General features: G+C 43.9%; 1 protein-coding gene and 1 non-coding gene across 2 annotated transcripts; both read left to right on the forward strand.

Moving 5' to 3' along the window:
• The first annotated feature begins 14 nt into the window (after positions 1–14).
• Positions 15–19,336, forward strand: LOC106562356 (importin-7). The gene is made up of 24 exons (XM_014127184.2): positions 15–260; positions 3,582–3,663; positions 9,901–10,054; positions 10,168–10,326; positions 10,469–10,625; positions 10,984–11,073; positions 11,276–11,370; positions 11,706–11,790; positions 11,947–12,181; positions 12,363–12,439; positions 13,340–13,456; positions 13,670–13,759; positions 14,474–14,639; positions 14,797–14,957; positions 15,162–15,290; positions 15,866–15,932; positions 16,102–16,227; positions 16,330–16,427; positions 16,529–16,624; positions 16,741–16,961; positions 17,094–17,302; positions 17,480–17,686; positions 18,073–18,189; positions 18,319–19,336. Exons 1-24 carry the CDS (start codon positions 177–179, stop codon positions 18,417–18,419), a joined length of 3,123 nt encoding a protein of 1,040 aa, XP_013982659.1. The 5' UTR covers positions 15–176; the 3' UTR covers positions 18,420–19,336.
• LOC123725320 (small nucleolar RNA SNORA23) lies at positions 12,957–13,134 on the forward strand. The gene has a single exon (XR_006757818.1). It is a non-coding gene; the product is annotated as a small nucleolar RNA SNORA23 (small nucleolar RNA).
• Positions 19,337–19,999: the final 663 nt, after the last annotated feature.

The following is a 19,999-nucleotide window of genomic DNA, read 5'->3' on the forward strand; positions in this document are numbered from 1 at the left end:
GTGCAATAGTTCGAAGCGGATGTTCGTGTTGGAGAAATTTGGCGCTGATCTATCCGGGTACTTCATTCACTTCTTCCTTTCGCGCCGGTAACTGAAGAGCGGTGCGTCCATGTGCGCATTGACTGGGAATTCATAGACCACATAAATACTGAATCCGAGCCGTACCAGATTTAGCTATGGATCCTAACGTATTGATCGAGGCCCTTCGGGGTACCATGGACCCAAACTTGCGTGAGGCCGCGGAGAGGCAGCTGAACGAGGTAAAGACTTGTGATGGTGCTAATCGGGCCTCTTCTGTTGTGTCACACATCAAAGATGGAATGGAGTCCTCCTAGCTTGTGGCTATGGGAGACCAGAGTCAGTCCAGAACTTTGACAGATCGAATATTCTCTGTTCGACATATGTTTCGGTCAATACATATCAGACTTTTGACGTTATGGGTATTATGTCAAAGTTTCAAATTATGTTTTAACGTCAAGATTGGCAACTCCAAGCGAATCCACCCCGTATACCCGCAGCTGGTTCTTTAAAAACGTGCGGGAAGTTAGCATTAGCTTCCTTGATAATTAGCTGCTAGCTACGCAGTAAAAAGCCTTGTTGGACAATGCTTGCTTTTGGCCTAGCTGATGTATCATGTTTGAATCGTTGGAAAGACACACTTTGCCATTATTTATACAAGTTTGGCCTAAACTAACTAAATCATGCGATACAGTATACGAACGTAGCTAGCGTTTGCTAAAAGTTAGAAAATCTGTTTGCAAGTTGGCTAAGTGAATCACGTGTCAAGTGTATTTTTTTTACTGCTGACATTGCCCTGCACAGGCAGTAGTGCTAACTAGCTAGCCCGTTGATTTTATATAGTTACCTAAACTAGTTGGCCAGCCAACATGTCACCAATCGGACGAACTGACAGGTGTAACGTTAGTTAGGAAAGTAGTTTGATGATTAAAGCTTGAGTATATTTATAAATGTACGTCTAATGTGAGAGGAGCTAATGTGAAACTATTTCCATGAACGTAGCTAACTAGCAAGCTAACTAATATTTGCTAACTAGCTAGGTAGGTTTGATTTATCGAACGCTAGTTAATTTGCAAGACACAACGTACACAATAGCAATAATTATTAATAATAGCTACGCATTTAGTAACGGGGCAAACGTTTTGTTTGTACCTCATTGTGAAAGCCAAAGGGAAAAGTGAATGTTCGCTGGCTAGCGCTACGTTAGCAACGTTTTGCGGCTAGCGTTACATCAATTAACGTTACATTGAGTCATTCGATGAGCTGTCAGCGTGGGCAGATTCTTTGGCTAATGTTAGCTGGCTATTTCATTTGTAAGGTTATGTGCAACATGGCCTATTATCATTGTCTAGATGTCGACTTTATATGTCAAATGTAGACGTGCCATAGTTATCTAACACATACTGACGGCGTGAATTATTTCATGGTCACATAGTTAGCCATGTTTCGCTCGCTAACTAGTAGGAGGAAGTCTATTGGGACAGTGTCAAATATAGTCTGGTCTGTTATCGGCAATGCTATCCTTAGAACAATATATGTACGGTGTTGTCATGTTACTGGGGTTTAGGTGAACTTTAAGTCAGTTGTTGTTTCTGTGATATGTCCATATTGTGTGTCATCAGCTCGAACGTATTATTAGCTAACTTTAGTTTGATAAGAGTAGGCCTAGCATATACTCATTCTGGAGTATATGCCAATTGCCATCATACAAACTGAGGCAGCAGACTTAGTGAAAATTAATTTGTCTTTCTCAAAACTTTTGGCCACAGCTGTACATTAACTTCTCCACTCAACAATCTGAGGGCGTTTTGTTTTTCGTGACAACAGAATATACAATGCCCAGGATTTCAATCCACAGAACAAGAATGTGCAGTTGGATTGTTAGATCTGAGTCATGTTGTGTGGTATCCAGGGAGAGGTCTGAGTGCATTATCTACCGGGTAGGAGGCTATTTTTCCTTGCTTACGTTCGACTCATCTGGAGCAGTTAAGCCTGAACAGTATTCATTTAATATAGCAAGTGATATAAGGATATGTGGGGGGCCAAAGCATTGAGACACATTTTCATTCCCAAATCCCTGAGCTGACAAGGTAAAAATCTGTCGTTCTGCCCGTGAACAAGGCAGTTAACCCACTGTTTCTAGGCCGTCATTGAAAATAAGAATTTGTTCTTAACTGACTTGCCTAGTTAAAACTTTTATGTGGTCAATGATAATGTAAAAAGTATGCTGCACTCATGTATATACTGGATATCTTAATATCTTAATCCACATAAAACACAAGGAAATATGAGCCTTAGGTCATTAATATGGTCAAATCCGGAAACTAACATTTAGAAAACAAAACGTTTATTCTTTCAGTGAAATATGGAACCGTTCCGTATTTTATCGAACGGGTGGCATCCCTAAGTATAAATATTGCTGTTGCATTGCACAACCTTCAATGTTATGTCAAATTCTGGCAAATTATTTACGGTCTTTGTTCGGAAGAAATGGTCTTCACACAGTTCGCAACGAGCCAGGCCCAAACTGCTGCTTATACCCTGACTCTGCTTGCACAGAATGCAAGAGAAGTGACACAATTTCCCTAGTTAATATTGCCTGCTAACATGAATTTCTTTAACTAAATATGCAGGTTTAAAAATACATATACTTGTGCATTGATTTTAAGAAAGGCATTGATGTTTATGGTTAGGTACATTGGTATGACCGTGCTTTTTTTCACGAATGTGCTTGTTAAATTGTCACCCGTTTGGTGAAGTAGGCTGTGATTCGATGATAAATTAACAACCACCGCATTGATTATATGCAACGCAGGACAAGCTAAACTAGTAATATCATCAACCATTTGTAGTTAACTAGTGATTATGTTATGATTCATTTATTTTTTTTTATAAGATATGTTTAATGCTAGCTGGCAACTTACCTTGGCGCCTGCCACGCAGTCTCCTCGCGGAGTGCAATGTAATCGTACATAATCTGCGTCTAAACATGCCGATTACCAATTGTTATAACTTGAAATCGGCCATGCTGATTAATCGTTCAACCTCTAATGCAGATGTAGAAGCACGGTGGCTAGGAAAAACTCCCTAGGAAGAAACCTAGAGGAACCAGGCTATGAGGGGTGGCCAGTCCTCTTCTGGCTGTGCCGGGTGGAAATTATAACAGTACATGGCCAAGATGTTCAAATGTTCATAAATGACCAGCAGGGTCAAATAATAATAATAATAATCAGTGGTTGTACGGGGTGTAACAGGTCAGCACCTCAGGAGTAAATGTCAGTAGGCTTTTCATAGCTGGTCATTCAGAGTTAGAGACAGCAGGTTTCGTAGAGAGCATTGGAAGCAGCAGGTCCAGGACAAGGTTGCACGTCCGGTGAACAGGTCAGGGTTCCATAGCCACAGGCAGAACAGTTGAAACTGGAGCAACAGCATGACCAGGTGGACTGGTGACAGCAAGGAGTCAAATGGCTGAAGATGTTTGTTATACACTGTTTTGCTGATATATAGGTCAAATACACAGCAGTGTTTGATATTCATGCATCCTTTCCTGCTTTAATTTACAGGGTCACACCCAGGTGAATTTTGTGTCCGCTCTGCTGCAAGTCACCATGTCTGATCAGTTAGATTTGCCCGTCAGACAAGCAGGTGAGTTTCAGAGGATGGGTATTTATTATGATGGGGTGGGGTTCTGGGCTCTCTTGCAGATGGAAATCTACAAGAGTATCTACAACTGTAGCTCAAATGAACTGAGCACGCTTTCTCAAAGATGACCCCTGCCCTGACGGCCACAGCTCCCACACTGATGACACCAGTCATATTGTGAAGACTGACCAGTTTCCCATGAACATGTGCATTTGTTCACCAAGATACACACATGATAGAAAGGGGAAAAAATGTGTTTTTGTTGTATATGATGCTACCTTTGCAGCTTATTTTATCCTGTCCTACGGCATTGAGATTTCACACTTCTTTTAGTCTGCTAGGGGGCTCTAGTGAAATCTATAGTTGCTCGGCCTGGACAGTGTCTAGTCATTGATACAGCTGCCTTTGTTATAAAATAACATTCCACATGTTTGAGATGCTCCGTGTGAGGGGCCGTTGGTAGCCTGTCCATGTATCACACATGCCTCTGGTAATGATGTGCAATTATATGGTAGGACGATCTGCTCTTGATCAGTGGCTCATTGACTTTTATTACATTTAAAATATGTGGCTGCCAGACAGAGCCTGTCATTTTCAACCTGCTGCTAGACTCCACACTAGCGTATTCAATTGTGCTAACCAATAGCATCATGTCCTAACTTCTATCTTGCAACTTTGTCAGTTCTTCTACATTGTAGTTTGCTTCAACAACACAATAGTAATATGACAGCCTGGAGAAAAGTCTAACTTGGCAGCAGCCCATCCTGTCTTATGCATTGGGTGCTAATCTGTGTGCCTCTTGTCAAACAGATGACCTGGACATTTCTAAGCTAACCTCTCCAGGAACTGGTGTGTTGAGCAGAAATGAAAGCCTTCTTGTGACTGTGCTATTTGGCCTGCCATAGAGCCCTGCTGCACCTGACTCCGATTCAGACAGATTGCATTTAGTTAATGCAGCTGCAATGGTGGCACGGGTAGATCATATCTGGCATGCCATTGGTGAACAGATGCTTAAACGTTGGCTTGGCACCTCTCCCCAGGAGAGCCACAGGAACTTCACACTCTGCATTTTGGCCACAAGTGCCGCGGTAATGAGGCTCATTTGCTGTAATCTGACACAGGGAGGAGCTAAGCGATTCCGTAGCTAGCAGGCAAATGTCTGGGATTCCCATAAAGGCAGTGAGATCAGACCCAGGTCCCTCTCCTATTGAGGGCAAATGCCTGCCTGCTTATGACAGATAATAATAGCATTTTTTTTTTGCCATGGTTTGTTTTTTTGTTTTGTTTTTTCAATTTAAAGTTTTATTACGTTTTCTAGTTTTTCAACCAACAAAACACATTCCACATTCACAGATGTGACAGACTTAAAAAATAATTATATATATATATATATATACACACAAAGAATAATTATTAAAAAAGAAATATATATATAACTTGCCGCAGCACTATCAAGGTTCTTATTAGCTATTTCCAGCCTTAGCTGAGACGACGAGCAAATAATTCGTTTTTAGATTTTACCTCACCTTACACAACATGTATTGCTCATTTCCCTAATCACCCCATTCACTCTGTCCAATTTGAAATGTAGTGGAGACCAGAGTATCAAACTTGGGCTGTCTCTTGCGGAGGTAAAAGTGAGCTTTTCAAGAGGGAGAAAGTCAACAATCTGGTCAATCCACATTTTAAATGTAGGAGAGGTATTAGAGGCCCACAATAGAAGAATACATTTCTTAGCAAAGTATGTAATAGTCATAAGCAAATTTTCTGTCAGGATCAAGAACAAAGTCCTGTTGGGCATTAAGAAGATAGATACACGGGGTCATATCAAACTGTACATCTCGTATTTTCTGTGCAGCAGTATGTATAGATTGCCAAGATCTGGCAATCTCTACAGCTCCAAAATACATGCATATAGGTTCCACTTTCAGAGGTACATCTTTTACAGTTATGAGAAATGTCTGTTTTCATTCTATGGAGTCTCATTGGAGTGTAATAAAATTTGTACAAAAAATTGTAATTAGATTCTTTCATTTTTACATTAGTAGAGGAGCAGTATACCCTGTCGCAAACCTCCCCCCATAACTCATCACTGATAGTCAGACCAAGGTCCTTTTCCCAGATTCTTTTCAAAGGAGTAAAGGAGGAGCCTCCTTTCTCAGAAAGGAGTCTATAGATATAAGATATTTAGCCTTTAATGGATTGTGCTGTGACAAGAAGGGTTTCAAATTCATTCAACTGAGTTCTAAACCTCCTCTTGGAAGAAAATGAGGGAATGACAAAAAGCTTTGTAGAACTCTCTGGGGAATCCATCTGGGCCTGGGGATTTATAAGGTGGCATGGAGGTAATTCCTTCCAGGACCTCCTCAGGAGTGAAGGGGGAGTTGAGATCTGAATCTGTATGATTTCTTTCAGAGGTATATAGTTTGCAGTAAAAATCATGAAAAGTTAAATTCATCTTTTTTGGGTCATATGTGACCTCCTCTGCTGTTCGGATAGCCATGATTGTACGCTCTGACTGCTCTTTTTTTAAATTGGTAAGCAAGAAAATCTACTCGGCCTATTGCTATACTCATGGTATTTCTGTTTAGTAAAGAAAACAATTTTTTTATCTCCCGAGTATATTCCAAATTCAGTTTGGTTTTGGCTGCTTTAAGTTGACTCCAGGAGGTGCTGTCTGGGGATTGTTTATGTACTTTATCACAGCGTTCCAGCTCCCTCAAGATCTAGCCTGTGTGCTTCCATTGCTTTTTTCTTAGAGGAAGCATATGCAATTAGATGACCTCTTAGTGTGGCTTTGGCACCGTCCCACATTGTGGCCGGAGAAACAGGAGAATCTTTGTTGTCTTGTGTGTAGTAGTCTGTCCATGTAGTTACCAATGTATGGAACGCTTCGTTTGATAACATAGAGGTGTTTAATTTCCAGCTCTTTGACCTCGGAATGTTTTTGCAGAGGTCAAAGCAGAGGTGGACAAAGGCGTGATCTGAATGTGCTATGGGTTCCGATTGTACACGTGGCTGAATTTATGAAACTCTTTGGGATAAAAATGTAATCTATACGGGAGTAGGTGTTATGGACATTAGAGTAGTATGTATAGTCCATAGATGAGCTATTAGTCTCTCTCCAGATATCTATCAGTCCCATCTCTTTAGTAAGAAAGTTCAACATCTTTGCAGATCTAGAATTTGTGGTGGGGACTTGAGAAGATTTGTCTAGGGTTGGGATGAGGGTACAATTAAAATCTCCGGCCACCACGCCAAAGGAAACGCAATGCTCATTGAACAGGGTTATCATTTTTGACATGAAAGCAGGAGTATCTGTATATGTTTAAGATAGTAATTGGTTGCCCATACAGTGACCCAGATATCAAAATAAATCTCCCCTCCGGATCAGATATGTTTTTGTCAATTATGAATGGAACATTCTTATGGATAAGTATGGCTGTACCTCTACTGTTTGATTTGAAAGATGAGAAATACACCTGTCCCACCCAAGCTCTGCGGAGTTTGGCATGTTCAGCATCACAGAGGTGTCTCTCTTGTAATAGCGCGATGTCTGCTTTTTCCTTTTTTAGAGCACGTATCTTTTTCCGTTTTATTGCATGACCTAGACCATGGCAGTTCCATGTCAATAGATTTAAGGTACTAGTCATCGTCATCGAACAGTAAACGAACTTTAGTGCAAGTCATCTCTGGGTAAAGGTGGATAATAGTTACAGCTGCGTTCACATAAAAGGGAAATAAATGGTGTACATAAAATAACAATCTCTGAACATCCCAGCTGAGTTGGATCTATTAACCCCCCCCCCCCCCCGCTCAGTCTCAATTCTGTGTTCCGAAAAAAACAACAAACCGGGAACAGTTAGCAACGCACAACGTCTCCCCAGCAAAGAAATGCCTCATCCTGTCCGCCCCGCGTTGAGTAAATGACAACGTAGCCCCCGTCCAGACCACATTAAAAGAGGGAGAAAATAAAATCAATAACCCAGCCTACATTTACCTCCCCCAAGGGACATAGGGAACCACAAGTAATAATGGCACAAAAAAAGGGAAATAAAAGTAGGCTGAAACGTTAGTAGGCCTAGGTTAGGCTATATAGCCTATCCCTCTCAGGCAGATGTGAGCTGTAATTTCAGGGGCAGAGGAAGGATGAATATTTGAGTTAGTCCTTGTTTGGATGGGGAGTGCTAATGAACAGGGCCATGCTAGTGTGTTGGGACTGAGAGGAGAGGTGTGGGCTCTTAAAGGGGCCTAAAAGCACTCCTCTTACTCTCCCGGCTGACTGCGACTCCCTCTGAGCCTGAAAACATGAGAGGAGTCACAGTGAATGTGCTGGTCATGAGATCTGCTGCTGCTGTCTAGGCTGATGGACTCTTTCACACCACCCAATGTAACACTGACTCCCTCTAACAATTTAGAGATCTCCCTGATATTAAGTGATGTAAAGAGATGTGGAGAATATTGTGCCACTTTAACCAGCTGCAATTCCATGGAAATCCATAGGAATTGGAAGGGTTAAATTTAAACCCCATGATCAAAGCAGATTTTACTTCAATATCATTTGATTTGCATTAATTAAATCAAAGTGGGTGGAATACCAGCTGTACATTAATCCTGCCATAGAATTCTATATCGTGCATTCGGAAGTAGTCAGACTGCTCCCGTTTCCACGTTTTGTTACGTTATAGCCTTATTTTAAAATGCATTAAATAAAAACATTTCCTCATCAATCTACACACAATGACAAAGCGCAAAGTTTTTTTTATGTATGCAATTATATGAAGAAGAACAAAATCTTATTTACATAAGTATTCAGACCCTTAGCAACTAGACTCGAAATTGGCTCAGGTACATCCTGTTTCCTTTTATCATCCTTGATGTTTCTACAACTTGATTAGAGTCAACCTGTGGTAAATTCAATTTATTAGATATGATTTGGAAAGGCACACACCTGTCTATCTATATAAGGTCCCACAGTTGACAGTGCATGTCAGAGCAAAAACCAAGCCATGAAGTCGAAGGAATTGTCCATAGAGCTCCGAGACAGGATTGTGTCGAGGCACAGATCTGAGGGAAGGGTACCAAAACATTTCTGCAGCATTGAAGGTCCCCAAGAACACAGTGGCCTCCATCATTCTTAAAAATGAAGAAGTTTGGAACCACCAAGACTCGTCCTAGAGCTGGCAGCCCGGCCAAACTGAGCAGTCGGGGGAGAAGGGCCTTGGTCAGGGAGGTGACCAAGAACCCGATGGTCACTCTGCCACACCTCTGGACTTCCTCTGGGGAGATGGGAGAACCTTCCAGAAGGACAACCATCTCTGCAGCACTCCAACAATCAGGCCTTTATGGTAGAGTGACCAGACGGAAGTCACTCCTCAGTAAAAGGCATATGGCTGCCCGCTTGGAGTTTGCCAAAAGGCGCCTAAAGGACTCTCAAACCATGAGAAACAAGATTCTCTGGTCTGATGAAACCAAGATTGAACTCACGTCTGGAGGAAACCAGGCACTGCTCAGCACCTGGCCAATACCATCCCTACGTTGAAGCATGGTGGTGGCAGCATCATGCTCTGGGGATGTTTTTCAGCGGCAGGTACTGGGAGACTAGTCAGCATCGAGGGAAAGATGAACAGAGCAGAGATCTTGATGATAACCTGCTCCAGAGCGCTCACGGCCTTAGACTAGGGCCAAGGTTCACCTTCCAACATGACAACGACCCTAACTAAGCACACAGCCGAGACGACAACTGAGGAGTGGCTTCGGAACAAGTCTCAATGTCTTTGAGACCTGACAATAGCTGTGCATCAACACTCCCCATCCAACCTAACAGAGCTTCAGAAGATCTGCAGAGAAGAATGGAAGAAACTCCCCAAATACAGGTGTGCCAAGCTTGTAGCGTCATACCAAATGAGACTCGAGGCTGTAATCGCTGCCAAAGGTGTATCAACAAATTACTGAGTTAAAGGGTCTGAATACTAATGTAAATGTGATATTTCAGTTTATTGTTAATACATTTGCAAAAATGTCTATGCTTTTTTTATTTAATTTTGTCATTATGGAGTATTTTGAGGGGGGAGGACCATTTCAATCAATTTTGTAAAGGCTGTTAAGTAACAGAATGTGGAAAAAGTTATGGGGTCTGAATACTTTGCGAATGCACTGTATGTAATCCATTTTTAATATGATCTCTATGAAGCCTGTCTTATGTTCAGTCAGTTGATTGTCCCCCTCTCCCCTCCCCAGGGGTGATATACCTAAAGAACATGGTGACCCAGCACTGGAGCGAGGGGGACGGCACCAGCACGGAGACGCCTGTCAATAACATACCAGAGGAGGACAGGCAGTTTATCCGTGACAACATCGTGGAGGCCATCATCCACTCCCCCGAGCGCATCAGGTAACCGACTGCCCTGTGGCTGCTCAGCTCACTGCACAGCGCCAGCAGGGGGGGTAGAGGAAGCTCGGATCAACCAGATCGTCTTCCAACCTTTCTCCTCTCTAACCCTTCAGAGTGCAGCTGACGACATGCATCCACCACATGATTAAACACGACTACCCCGGCAAGTGGACTGCCATCGTGGACAAGATTGGCTTCTACCTGCAGTCAGATAACAGCGCCGGCTGGCTGGGCATCCTGCTCTGCCTCTATCAGCTGGTTAAAAACTATGAGTAAGGACTCCTTGTTTTAGAGTGACCATGTTTGTGTCCCAACCATTATAGGGAATGGAGTGCCATTTGGGACAGAGACCGTATTATCGAGCTGTTTGCTATGTCTTCGGGTGGCTGATGTTTCTGATTGTGTGTTTGACAGGTACAAGAAGCCGGACGAGCGCAGTCCTCTGGTGGCAGCCATGCAGATCTTCATGCCCATGCTGAAGGACCGCTTCATCCAGCTGCTCCCTGACCCCTCCAGTGAATCTGTCCTGGTGCAAAAACAGATCTTCAAGATCCTCTACGCCCTCTTCCAGGTACTATTGACCACATCCTTCACTCTCACCTTCTTAGAAGTTAAGTGTATATATTAGTCTGTGTTGATTGTATAGGGAGTGTATGGTACTTGTCTAAATGTGGATGTATAGCTGTAGTGTCCAGGTATTTAGCTACTCCTTCCATAATACTGGCTTTTGAGATGGGTCGATTATGGTTGTCCTGTTGGAGGGGGAGGGCTGAGGACCATCTGGTCCATGTCAGGGCCACTGGGCTAGACCTGTCCCCCCTCAGCATTCCAGACTGCACTGCTGTCTAGGGTTTTCTGTATGTCCATTGGAACGACGACAAAGCTTTTTGAATTGAATAGACAGGGTTTCTCCTTTTCTCTGTCCACAGTATAACCTCCCCCTGGAGCTGATCAACCGACAGAACCTGACAGAGTGGATGGAGATCCTGAAGACAGTGGTGGACAGAGACGTGCCTCCGGTGAGGGCAGATTTACTGTGGTAGGGCAAGGAGGGGAGCACAAATAGGTTGACTATGCAAAACAAGTAGCTCCCAAACAGATTAGCTGTAGTTTGTTTGCTTTATTTTATTGCTGCTAGTTGAAAGAAAGCTGATTTATTATTATTTTTTTATATATTTTTTCCTTCGCTCTTTCTCCCCTCCTTCCCCGTCTGCCCCACAGGAGACCTTGCAGGTGGATGAGGACGAGAGACCTGAGCTTCCCTGGTGGAAGTGTAAAAAGTGGGCCCTCCACATCCTGGCCAGGCTCTTTGAGAGGTAAGCCTACTCAACCCACCCCAGCACACTGTCACTGATTCTACACTGAGTGTACAAAACATTAGGAACACCTGCTCTTTCCATGAGACTGACCAGGTGAAAGTGATAATCCCTTAATGATGTCACTTAGCATTACCTGTCTGGTGGATGGATTATCTTGGCAAAGGAGAAATGCTCACTAACAGGGATGTAAACAAATGTGTGCACAAAATTGGAGAGAAACCTGGGATCTTAAATTTCAGGTCATGAAACATGGGACCAACACTTTACATGTTGTGTTTATTTTTTGGTTCAGTGTATATTAACCTGTGAAGGCATCTTTAAACCCCTCCCAGGTATGGCAGCCCAGGCAACACTACCAAAGAGTACACAGAGTTTGCTGATCTCTTCCTCAAGGGATACGCAGTGGCAGCACAACAGGTGAGAGGCTAAGGTCGCTCTTGGCTTTGTCTGAGCTGAAAGATGTGTAATGTATGACTCTGTGATTGACTGAGGGACAGAAGGTTGCCTTTCAGCTGTGTCTGTCTGCATGGGAGTCTGATCTCAACCAAAGGTAACTGATTTTCCTGTCTGTAGGTGCTGCTGAAGGTCTTATATCAGTACAAGGAGAAGCAATACGTGGCTCCCAGAGTCCTCCAGCAGACACTCAACTATATTAACCAGGGAATCGCACACGCTGTCACCTGGAAGAACCTGAAGCCACATATCCAGGGCATCATTCAGGACGTGGTTTTCCCCCTCATGTGCTACACGGACAGTGACCAGGAGTTGTGGGAGGAGGACCCATACGAGTACATTCGCATGAAGTTTGGTAAGCACCATTCTTGTTTATGGAAATCAGAGAAATATTCTGTAGTGTTTGTCATCCAGAAGGAATGTCCTGGAATCAGACTGCCTGGAAGTGATCAGTTCAAAGATTTAACTGTGTAAAGCTATTCTAACAATCCAATGCAATGTGCCATCTGATCTGCTGACTCTCTGTCCTGTCTCAGATGTGTTCGAGGATTTCATCTCTCCCACCACGGCCGCCCAGACCCTGCTCTTCACCTCCTGCAACAAGAGGAAAGAAGTGAGTTGTGGTTCTGATGTGAAAGCTGGGTCCTCCTGGTCCTGGCAGGGTCAACAGCCAGCCATGATGTGATCCTGTTTCATCCCAAATGGCACCCTATTCCCTATATAGTGCACTACTTACCCCCCCCCCCAGAGCCCTGGTCAAAAGTAGTGCACTATATTGGGAATAGGGTGCTATTTGGGACACCCAGCCCCGTGCCTGTTTTTTATTTTCTCTCTCTCTCTACTGGCCCCACTCCTGCCCTTATTTATGGTCTTGCCCACTCCTCCGTCCTGTCCTGCTGTGGATCTCATTAACGCCCTGTTGCTCCAACAACAGTACAGAGCTGTTGGAACCAGTCTGGACGCGTCGAGCCAGGAGAACACTGGAAAACACAGGAGCATAGCTGGAAGAAAGCACTACTTTAGTTGCTGTAGCTCCTTAGTCAGATGTGTTACGTATTACGGCTTTCTTTCTGTTCTAAATGTAAGGTGTTGTTTTAGCATGGAGGTAGTTCTATTCCGTTTTGGCTGTGGGTGAACGGGGTGTGTGGTGCCTGTCCATGTTACGTGCTGCCGTCTGGCTGTGTCTTACAGTCTGTGCGGCAGTGCTCACTCCACACCTGCAGCCATAGAGCCACTGGAGATCATAGTACTGACCTGTGACGTCTCTGACTCCTCACCACGGGCCAGCCTCCATACTCTCCCACAAACTGTCCTGGCTTGCATCTCAAATGGCACCCTATTCCCTACATAGTGCACTACCCCATGGGCCCTGGTCAAAAGTAGTGCACTATACATACATGGATTAGGGTGCCATTTGGGGCATATCAGAGGTGTTTGATGTTAATGTGTAGCAGTTAGCCAGGATACACAGAGTAGCAGCACATTTGACTGAATGCATTTCTTTATTCTCTAGGTTCTTCAGAAGACCATGGGCTTCTGTTATCAGATCCTCACTGAGCCCACCTCTGACCCCAGGAAGAAGGATGGAGCGCTGCACATGATTGGCTCTCTGGCTGAAATCCTGCTCAAGGTGATTAACCCAACACCATCTGCTATCTCCTCTTTTCTAGTTGACCTTTGATCTGACCACATACTCATCAGATGAGGTAGCTGACTCTGTGTAACTATTTTGCCAAATTGTTTTAGCACTTAAGTTCACTTTATGGATCCCACGTGGCAGTCAAATACATTAAATGCATTTTTGTTAACCAGAATTTAATTTTCTGCTCTCCCCCGGAAACAGAAAAAGGTCTATAAAGACCAGATGGAGTTCATGCTGCAGAACCACGTCTTCACTCTGTTCCGCAGTGAGCTGGGCTATATGAGAGCCAGAGTAAGTGTCACGTTGCCAGATCATTCTGGCCCAGGGCTCCAGTGGGGAGAAGGGGAGAGCATGTGACCTGTTCACCGGATGTGCTACCTGTCCTAGACCTGCTGTTTTCAATTCTCTGGAGACAGCAGGAGCGGTAGAGATACTCTGAATGATCGGCTATGAAAAGCCAACTGACATTTACTCCTGAGGTGCTGAACTGTTGCACCCTCGACAACCACTGTGATTATTATTATTTGACCCTGCTGGTCATTTATGAACATTTGAACATCTTGGCCATGTTCTGTTATAATCTCCACCCGGCACAGTCAGAGGCCTGGCCACCCCTCATAGCCTGGTTCCTCTCTAGGTTTCTTCCTAGGTTCTGGCCTTTCTAGGGAGTTTTTCATAGCCACCGTGCTTCTACACCTGCATTGCTTGCTGTTTGGGGTTTTAGGCTGGGTTTCTGTACAGCACTTTGACATCAGCTGATGTAAGAAGGGCTTTATAAATACATTTGATTGAGTGTATCAAGAATATTAATGACAATGATTTGGTAAAACACCAGTGTTTTCTGAAAGTTCTGCCTCCGTCATTGCAGTGGCTTTTCAACTCTTCACATCTTGATGGTTCTAGATAGACATTCTAGATTTAGGAGAATTCTGCAAAAGTATAGCCAGTTTTACTGTCCTGCACTGGTTAACTGTGTTAACCACCATCTCTGGTGTTTCCCCATAGGCCTGTTGGGTCCTGCATTACTTCTGTGAGGTCAAGTTTAAGAGTGACCAGAACCTGCAGACAGCTCTGGAGCTGACCCGCCTCTGCCTGATCAACGACAACGAGATGCCTGTTAAAGTGGAGGCAGCCATTGCCCTGCAGGTCCTCATCAGCAACCAGGAGAAAGGTAGCTATCTCTACACTGTCAGACTCAAACACACCATAGGTGTATATGGAGTCTTTTTCTTTGCTGAATAACATTAATAGTTATGTTCTTCTTGAATCCAAATGATATAGCTGATTATCACTAAGTGCTCCTCTGTCATGTTTTTCCTCTTTCCTAGCCAAAGAGTATATCACTCCCTTCATCCGGCCTGTGATGCAGGCCCTCCTGCACATTGTGCGTGAAACGGAGAACGATGACCTCACTAATGTCATCCAGAAGATGATCTGCGAGTACAGCGAAGAGGTCACGCCCATCGCCGTGGAGATGACACAGCACTTGGTGAGGGGAGTGTGCTCAGTGCCTGATAAAAAGGCCCTGCACAGGAAGTCTCCTTCCTTTGATCAGTTTACAGTTCTGTTTGTCAGCCATGGAGAGAGGTAATAAGGTCCAATTACCATCTCTCCTAGTTCCATGTTGGTCTGGTTTTAAAGACCCTGCTCTCAGGGAAACCCACTTATGGCTGTTATTCCCTTCTCTCCTCAGGCAATGACCTTCAACCAGGTCATCCAGACGGGGCCTGACGAGGAGGGAGGGGACGACAAGGCGGTGACAGCCATGGGCATCCTCAACACTATCGACACACTGCTCAGTGTGGTGGAGGACCACAAAGAGGTGAGTACAGCCATGGTGTCCTGTCGGTCTACTTGTACATCAAGCTGTCTCACTATAGAAACAGGATATGGGCTCCTGCCCTATTGGCCATTCTGGTTCGGACAAGGCATATATACTTAGTACAGCAGCTTCCCTCCCAACTCATAGTGCTGCCTGCCAACACACTCCCAGCTGCCCACCCGCTCCTGGAAACACACACTGTTCTCTGGCTGTTCTCTCTTCAAAGTGCCTTGCAGGCTGATGCCTCTAGAAATAGCACTGTGGCTCTCTGCCCGTACGTCCGCCGACGCACAGGACTGTGGAGCTTGGAACCAGCCAAACCAGCAAATGTTGGTCAACAGTTAGATATGTCTTCTTGGTATACTACTCATGGTCGTTGACTGTGTAAAGTAAAGCTCTTGACTTATGATGTTTTTATCAATGTGCCTACCTACAGGTATTTGGTTTTCTGGAAATGACTTGCACAATGAAATGATCAAATCTACTCTTGCAACACCACTTGTATGTTCATGGTGAATCTCTGTCTGTGTGTGTGTTCCAGTGCTCTAACTAAATGAATGGGGTTTCTGTTTTAGATCACCCAGCAGCTGGAGGGTATATGTCTGCAGGTGATTGGCACTGTCCTGCAGCAGCACGTCCTGGGTAAGTCTTCATTGCTCTTCCTGTCCCACCACATTCCAACCGGGTCCTCCTGTCTCTCTGACACGTACAGGTGGACGAGGTGCCTAGAGTCATTTACGTGACTGTCTCACTCTGTGGGCGTTGTCCTATATTTACCTCTCTGACACCCAGCCTGTGTGTTGATTTTCAGAGTTCTACGAGGAGATCCTGTCTCTGGCCCACAGCCTGACCTGCCAGCAGGTGTCCCCACAGATGTGGCAGCTCCTCCCCTTGGTGTTCGAGGTCTTCCAGCAGGATGGCTTTGACTACTTCACAGGTATACTGCTCACCAACCTGCGAGTCTCAACTGTCTGTTATAGTGATTTGACTATTATATAGATGCACGCTATATTAAATGGGGAATGTGACTCTATTTCAGACATGATGCCTCTCCTTCACAACTACGTCACAGTTGACACAGACACTCTCCTGTCTGACACTAAATACCTGGAGATAATCTACAGCATGTGCAAGAAGGTACACTAATTTACAGCCGCTATGCCATTTTTTTCACACATATATTGGTGGTGTGTATTTCTGCTGGGTGTGAACAAGTTGATCATCTGTTGTCCATGCAGGTTCTGACTGGTGATCCAGGTGAGGATCCAGAGTGTCATGCAGCCAAGCTGTTGGAGGTGGTTATTCTGCAGTGCAAAGGGCGTGGAATTGATCAGGTAAGCGTCTGGCTTCTACACTAAATCTTGTATGGCTACGACTGTATTCAAAGTAACTGCTTTTGAGAAGCACTGTACTATACATTCACCTTAGACTTTCTTTGCCGCTCCTGCAGGTTGTTCCCTTGTTTGTGGCGGCTGCGCTGGAGAGGCTGACGAGGGAGGTGAAGACCAGTGAGCTGAGGACCATGTGTCTGCAAGTGGCCATCGCAGCCCTGTACTACAGCCCCCCTCTGCTGCTCAACACCCTGGAGAACCTGCGCTTCCCAAACAACACTGAGCCCATCACCAACCACTTCATCTCCCAGTGGCTCAAAGACGTTGACTGCTTCCTGGGGTAAGACCATGAAAGATGCTCACGTTTAATATATTTACAGCTCGTCTGGTTTCTCTGGTCCCCCATGTAGTTTGATATCAAGTAGAGTTTTCTTTTACTGTAAGTTACATTTTTTTAAATGTTATTCCCCAGGCTCCACGATAGGAAGATCTGTGTGCTTGGCCTGTGTGCCCTCATTGACTTGGAGCAGAGGCCTCAGGCTGTCAACCAGGTGGCCGGCCAACTGCTCCCCGCAGCCATCCTGCTCTTCAACGGCCTCAAGAGGGCCTACGCCTGTCAAGCAGAGAACGAGAATGAGGATGAGGATGAAGATGAAGATGGAGAGGAGGATGAGGAGAATGGTACGGCATTTGTGCTACCCTCTGAACTCATAAGTCCCATTGTCACTCCCTTATTTAATCTTCCTACTATATTGAATAGAATAAGATACAGCTGCAAGGGGCACTTCATTGGTAGATGGTTTGAGTTGTGTTAGTAGATTGATCAGTAATAAATTAATCTGTTGTGCCTTTCCTCAGTCGAGCTGGGCAGTGATGAGGATGACATTGATGAGGAGGGCCAGGAGTACTTGGAGATGCTGGCCAAGCATGCAGGAGAGGATGGGGATGATGAGGACTGGGATGAGGATGACGCAGAGGAGACTGCACTGGAGGGCTACACTACAGCTGTAGACGATGAAGACAACCTGGTGGATGAATACCAGATTTTCAAGGCCATACTACAGAGTAAAGAGACCACCTTTCAGACACACAAAGCTAGTGATGGGTCGTCAAGTTGAGGACACAAATTGGACATAAACAGTGAATACGTGTTTACACTCAATAATATTACGAAACAAATTTGTGAGGCATGTTATTTGAAGTGCATTATTAGTACAAGATCTTAAGTGATGAAATGATAATGATTTGGAAAGGGTCACTGGATCAGGGTCACTGGATCAGGGTCACGTTCTATGTCTCTGGGTTCAATTCCCCACAGCAGTGTTCTTCAGTTGAAGACATTGAGATGGTTTAAAAACACAATACAAACGAGATCTCGGGATTGAAGACATGAATGCAATATGTTAAGTGTAAAGCGGAGGAAAACTTAACTATGTTTCTCTCCAACTCAGATATCCAGACCCGTGACCCAGCATGGTACCAGGCACTCACACAAACCCTTGATGAGGAACAAGGAAAACACCTTCATGACATTGGCACACTTGCAGACCAGAGACGGGCAGCACATGGTAAGTAAATGTATCCCCGTCATACAATAAGACAGCTGTTCATTTTTATTTAATTGTTTTAATATCATAGGAAATAAACACTTACCATGTTTGGCCTGTTGTATAATTGCCCTATTTTCTTCATTCCAGAATCCAAAATGATCGAGAAGCATGGCGGATACAAGTTCACAGTGCCAGAAGTGGTGCCAACTAATTTCAATTTTGGTGGCAACGCTCCAGGAATGAATTGAGTCATCCCTTCTCCCTTTTATTACTCTGACTGATTGTAGTGAAGTGAAAAAAGCTTGTGTTGTTCCCTTAACTAGTGGTTCCAGAACTGGTTCTTCTCACTGACTCTTCAATCTGACTATCAAATTGGAAATAGCACCAGAAGAAGTGGGAAGGCAACCAAATGCAACAAATGGCTGGGAAAACAAACCAAGAACTTGAGCAAGAGAAAAAAGAAGCTCTAAACAACATTGTTTTCTGGGATCCAATGTGGAGGATACTAGGACGGGAACTTTTTTTCTTCCCTCTTAAACAAAACGGGAGGGCTTAACAATTTGAAATTGATAATGGGACTAAATGTTTCATCATTTTCACTGTTCTGGCTAAAAGGCCGTGCGTGATAAGATCATACCTCTGGTAGTAGTGTTGTCTGTTATTTTCTGCATTAACAAATTCTCATGTTTGTTATGTATATACAAGCCAAGGTTCTTGATTTTTAAGTAGCCTTGCTAAAACAACCAGAGGCATTTTGTAAGGTGTCAAGTGTATTCATATGTAGCATATTGGATACTTCATGGTGATGCCTGATCTCTGTAAATTAATGACTAGCACTTTCATATTGTTCAGGTCTCCTAGCCTTCTGTATCAGACTGCAATTTTTAAATCAATTAAGACCATTTAAAACACAAACCGCTGTATTTGGTTATGTGTAGAATAATGAGTGGCATCACTTTGCTGCTAAAGTGGAAACATTCTAGATTCCTTAAAGACAATGGTCTTGGTATTCAGTTTGGATACAAGACCTGTTGTGAGCACAAAGTCAATTGGATGCTTCATTGAAGCATGTACAATTGGACTTGATCGTGAAGGTCTCAAGCATTTGGTTGGTGTATGAATGAACCATCTATATACACAACATATTAAAAAAAGTTAAGTTGGATTGCATGCATTTGACTGTTTACTAACAGCTACACAGTTGTGCACTCAGTAATTTGATTTGGAGCCTATTTTGGGTAATTGTATACTGTCAGATCAGGTGACGTGTAATCTATTTAGAACTATGCAGCCAGCCAATTATAATTCTAGTTCATTTGCTACTACGGGTTAGAAGGGTGTCATGTCCTCCTTGGCTAGCGTTGATCACTCTCACTAGCAGAGCTTTAGTGTCTACATTATCAATGACCGATATGACTGCATACTGCGCAGCACGATATAGACGAACAAGAACGTGGCCATAAACTTGCTTCAAACTGCATATCGTTTTCCTGGATCTGGGTAGTTTCATTTAACAGACACTGCTGGCTAATATCGATGTATATAAAGTGCATTACAAATACCCTGTAGTTTTATTCAACTGCATTGTCCACATTACCTCGCTCGACTCTAGGCTACCATGAGGCTTTGCGGTTCCAAAATGGCTGTGTCCAACTTCGAAAACGTTTTTTTTAATTATGTGTTTCTTGTGCTGAACGAACAACACTAATATGACGTATAATAACATGGGTAAGGTTAAATATTTTATTGTAAATCGCTTGAATTTACGTCAAAAGGTAAGCGGTCGCAATTGTGATCCAGAATGGCGAATGGAACATACCCCAAAAGC

Source organism: Salmo salar, chromosome ssa11 (assembly GCF_905237065.1).
Source record: "Salmo salar chromosome ssa11, Ssal_v3.1, whole genome shotgun sequence".
Taxonomy (NCBI): Eukaryota; Metazoa; Chordata; class Actinopteri; order Salmoniformes; family Salmonidae; genus Salmo; species Salmo salar.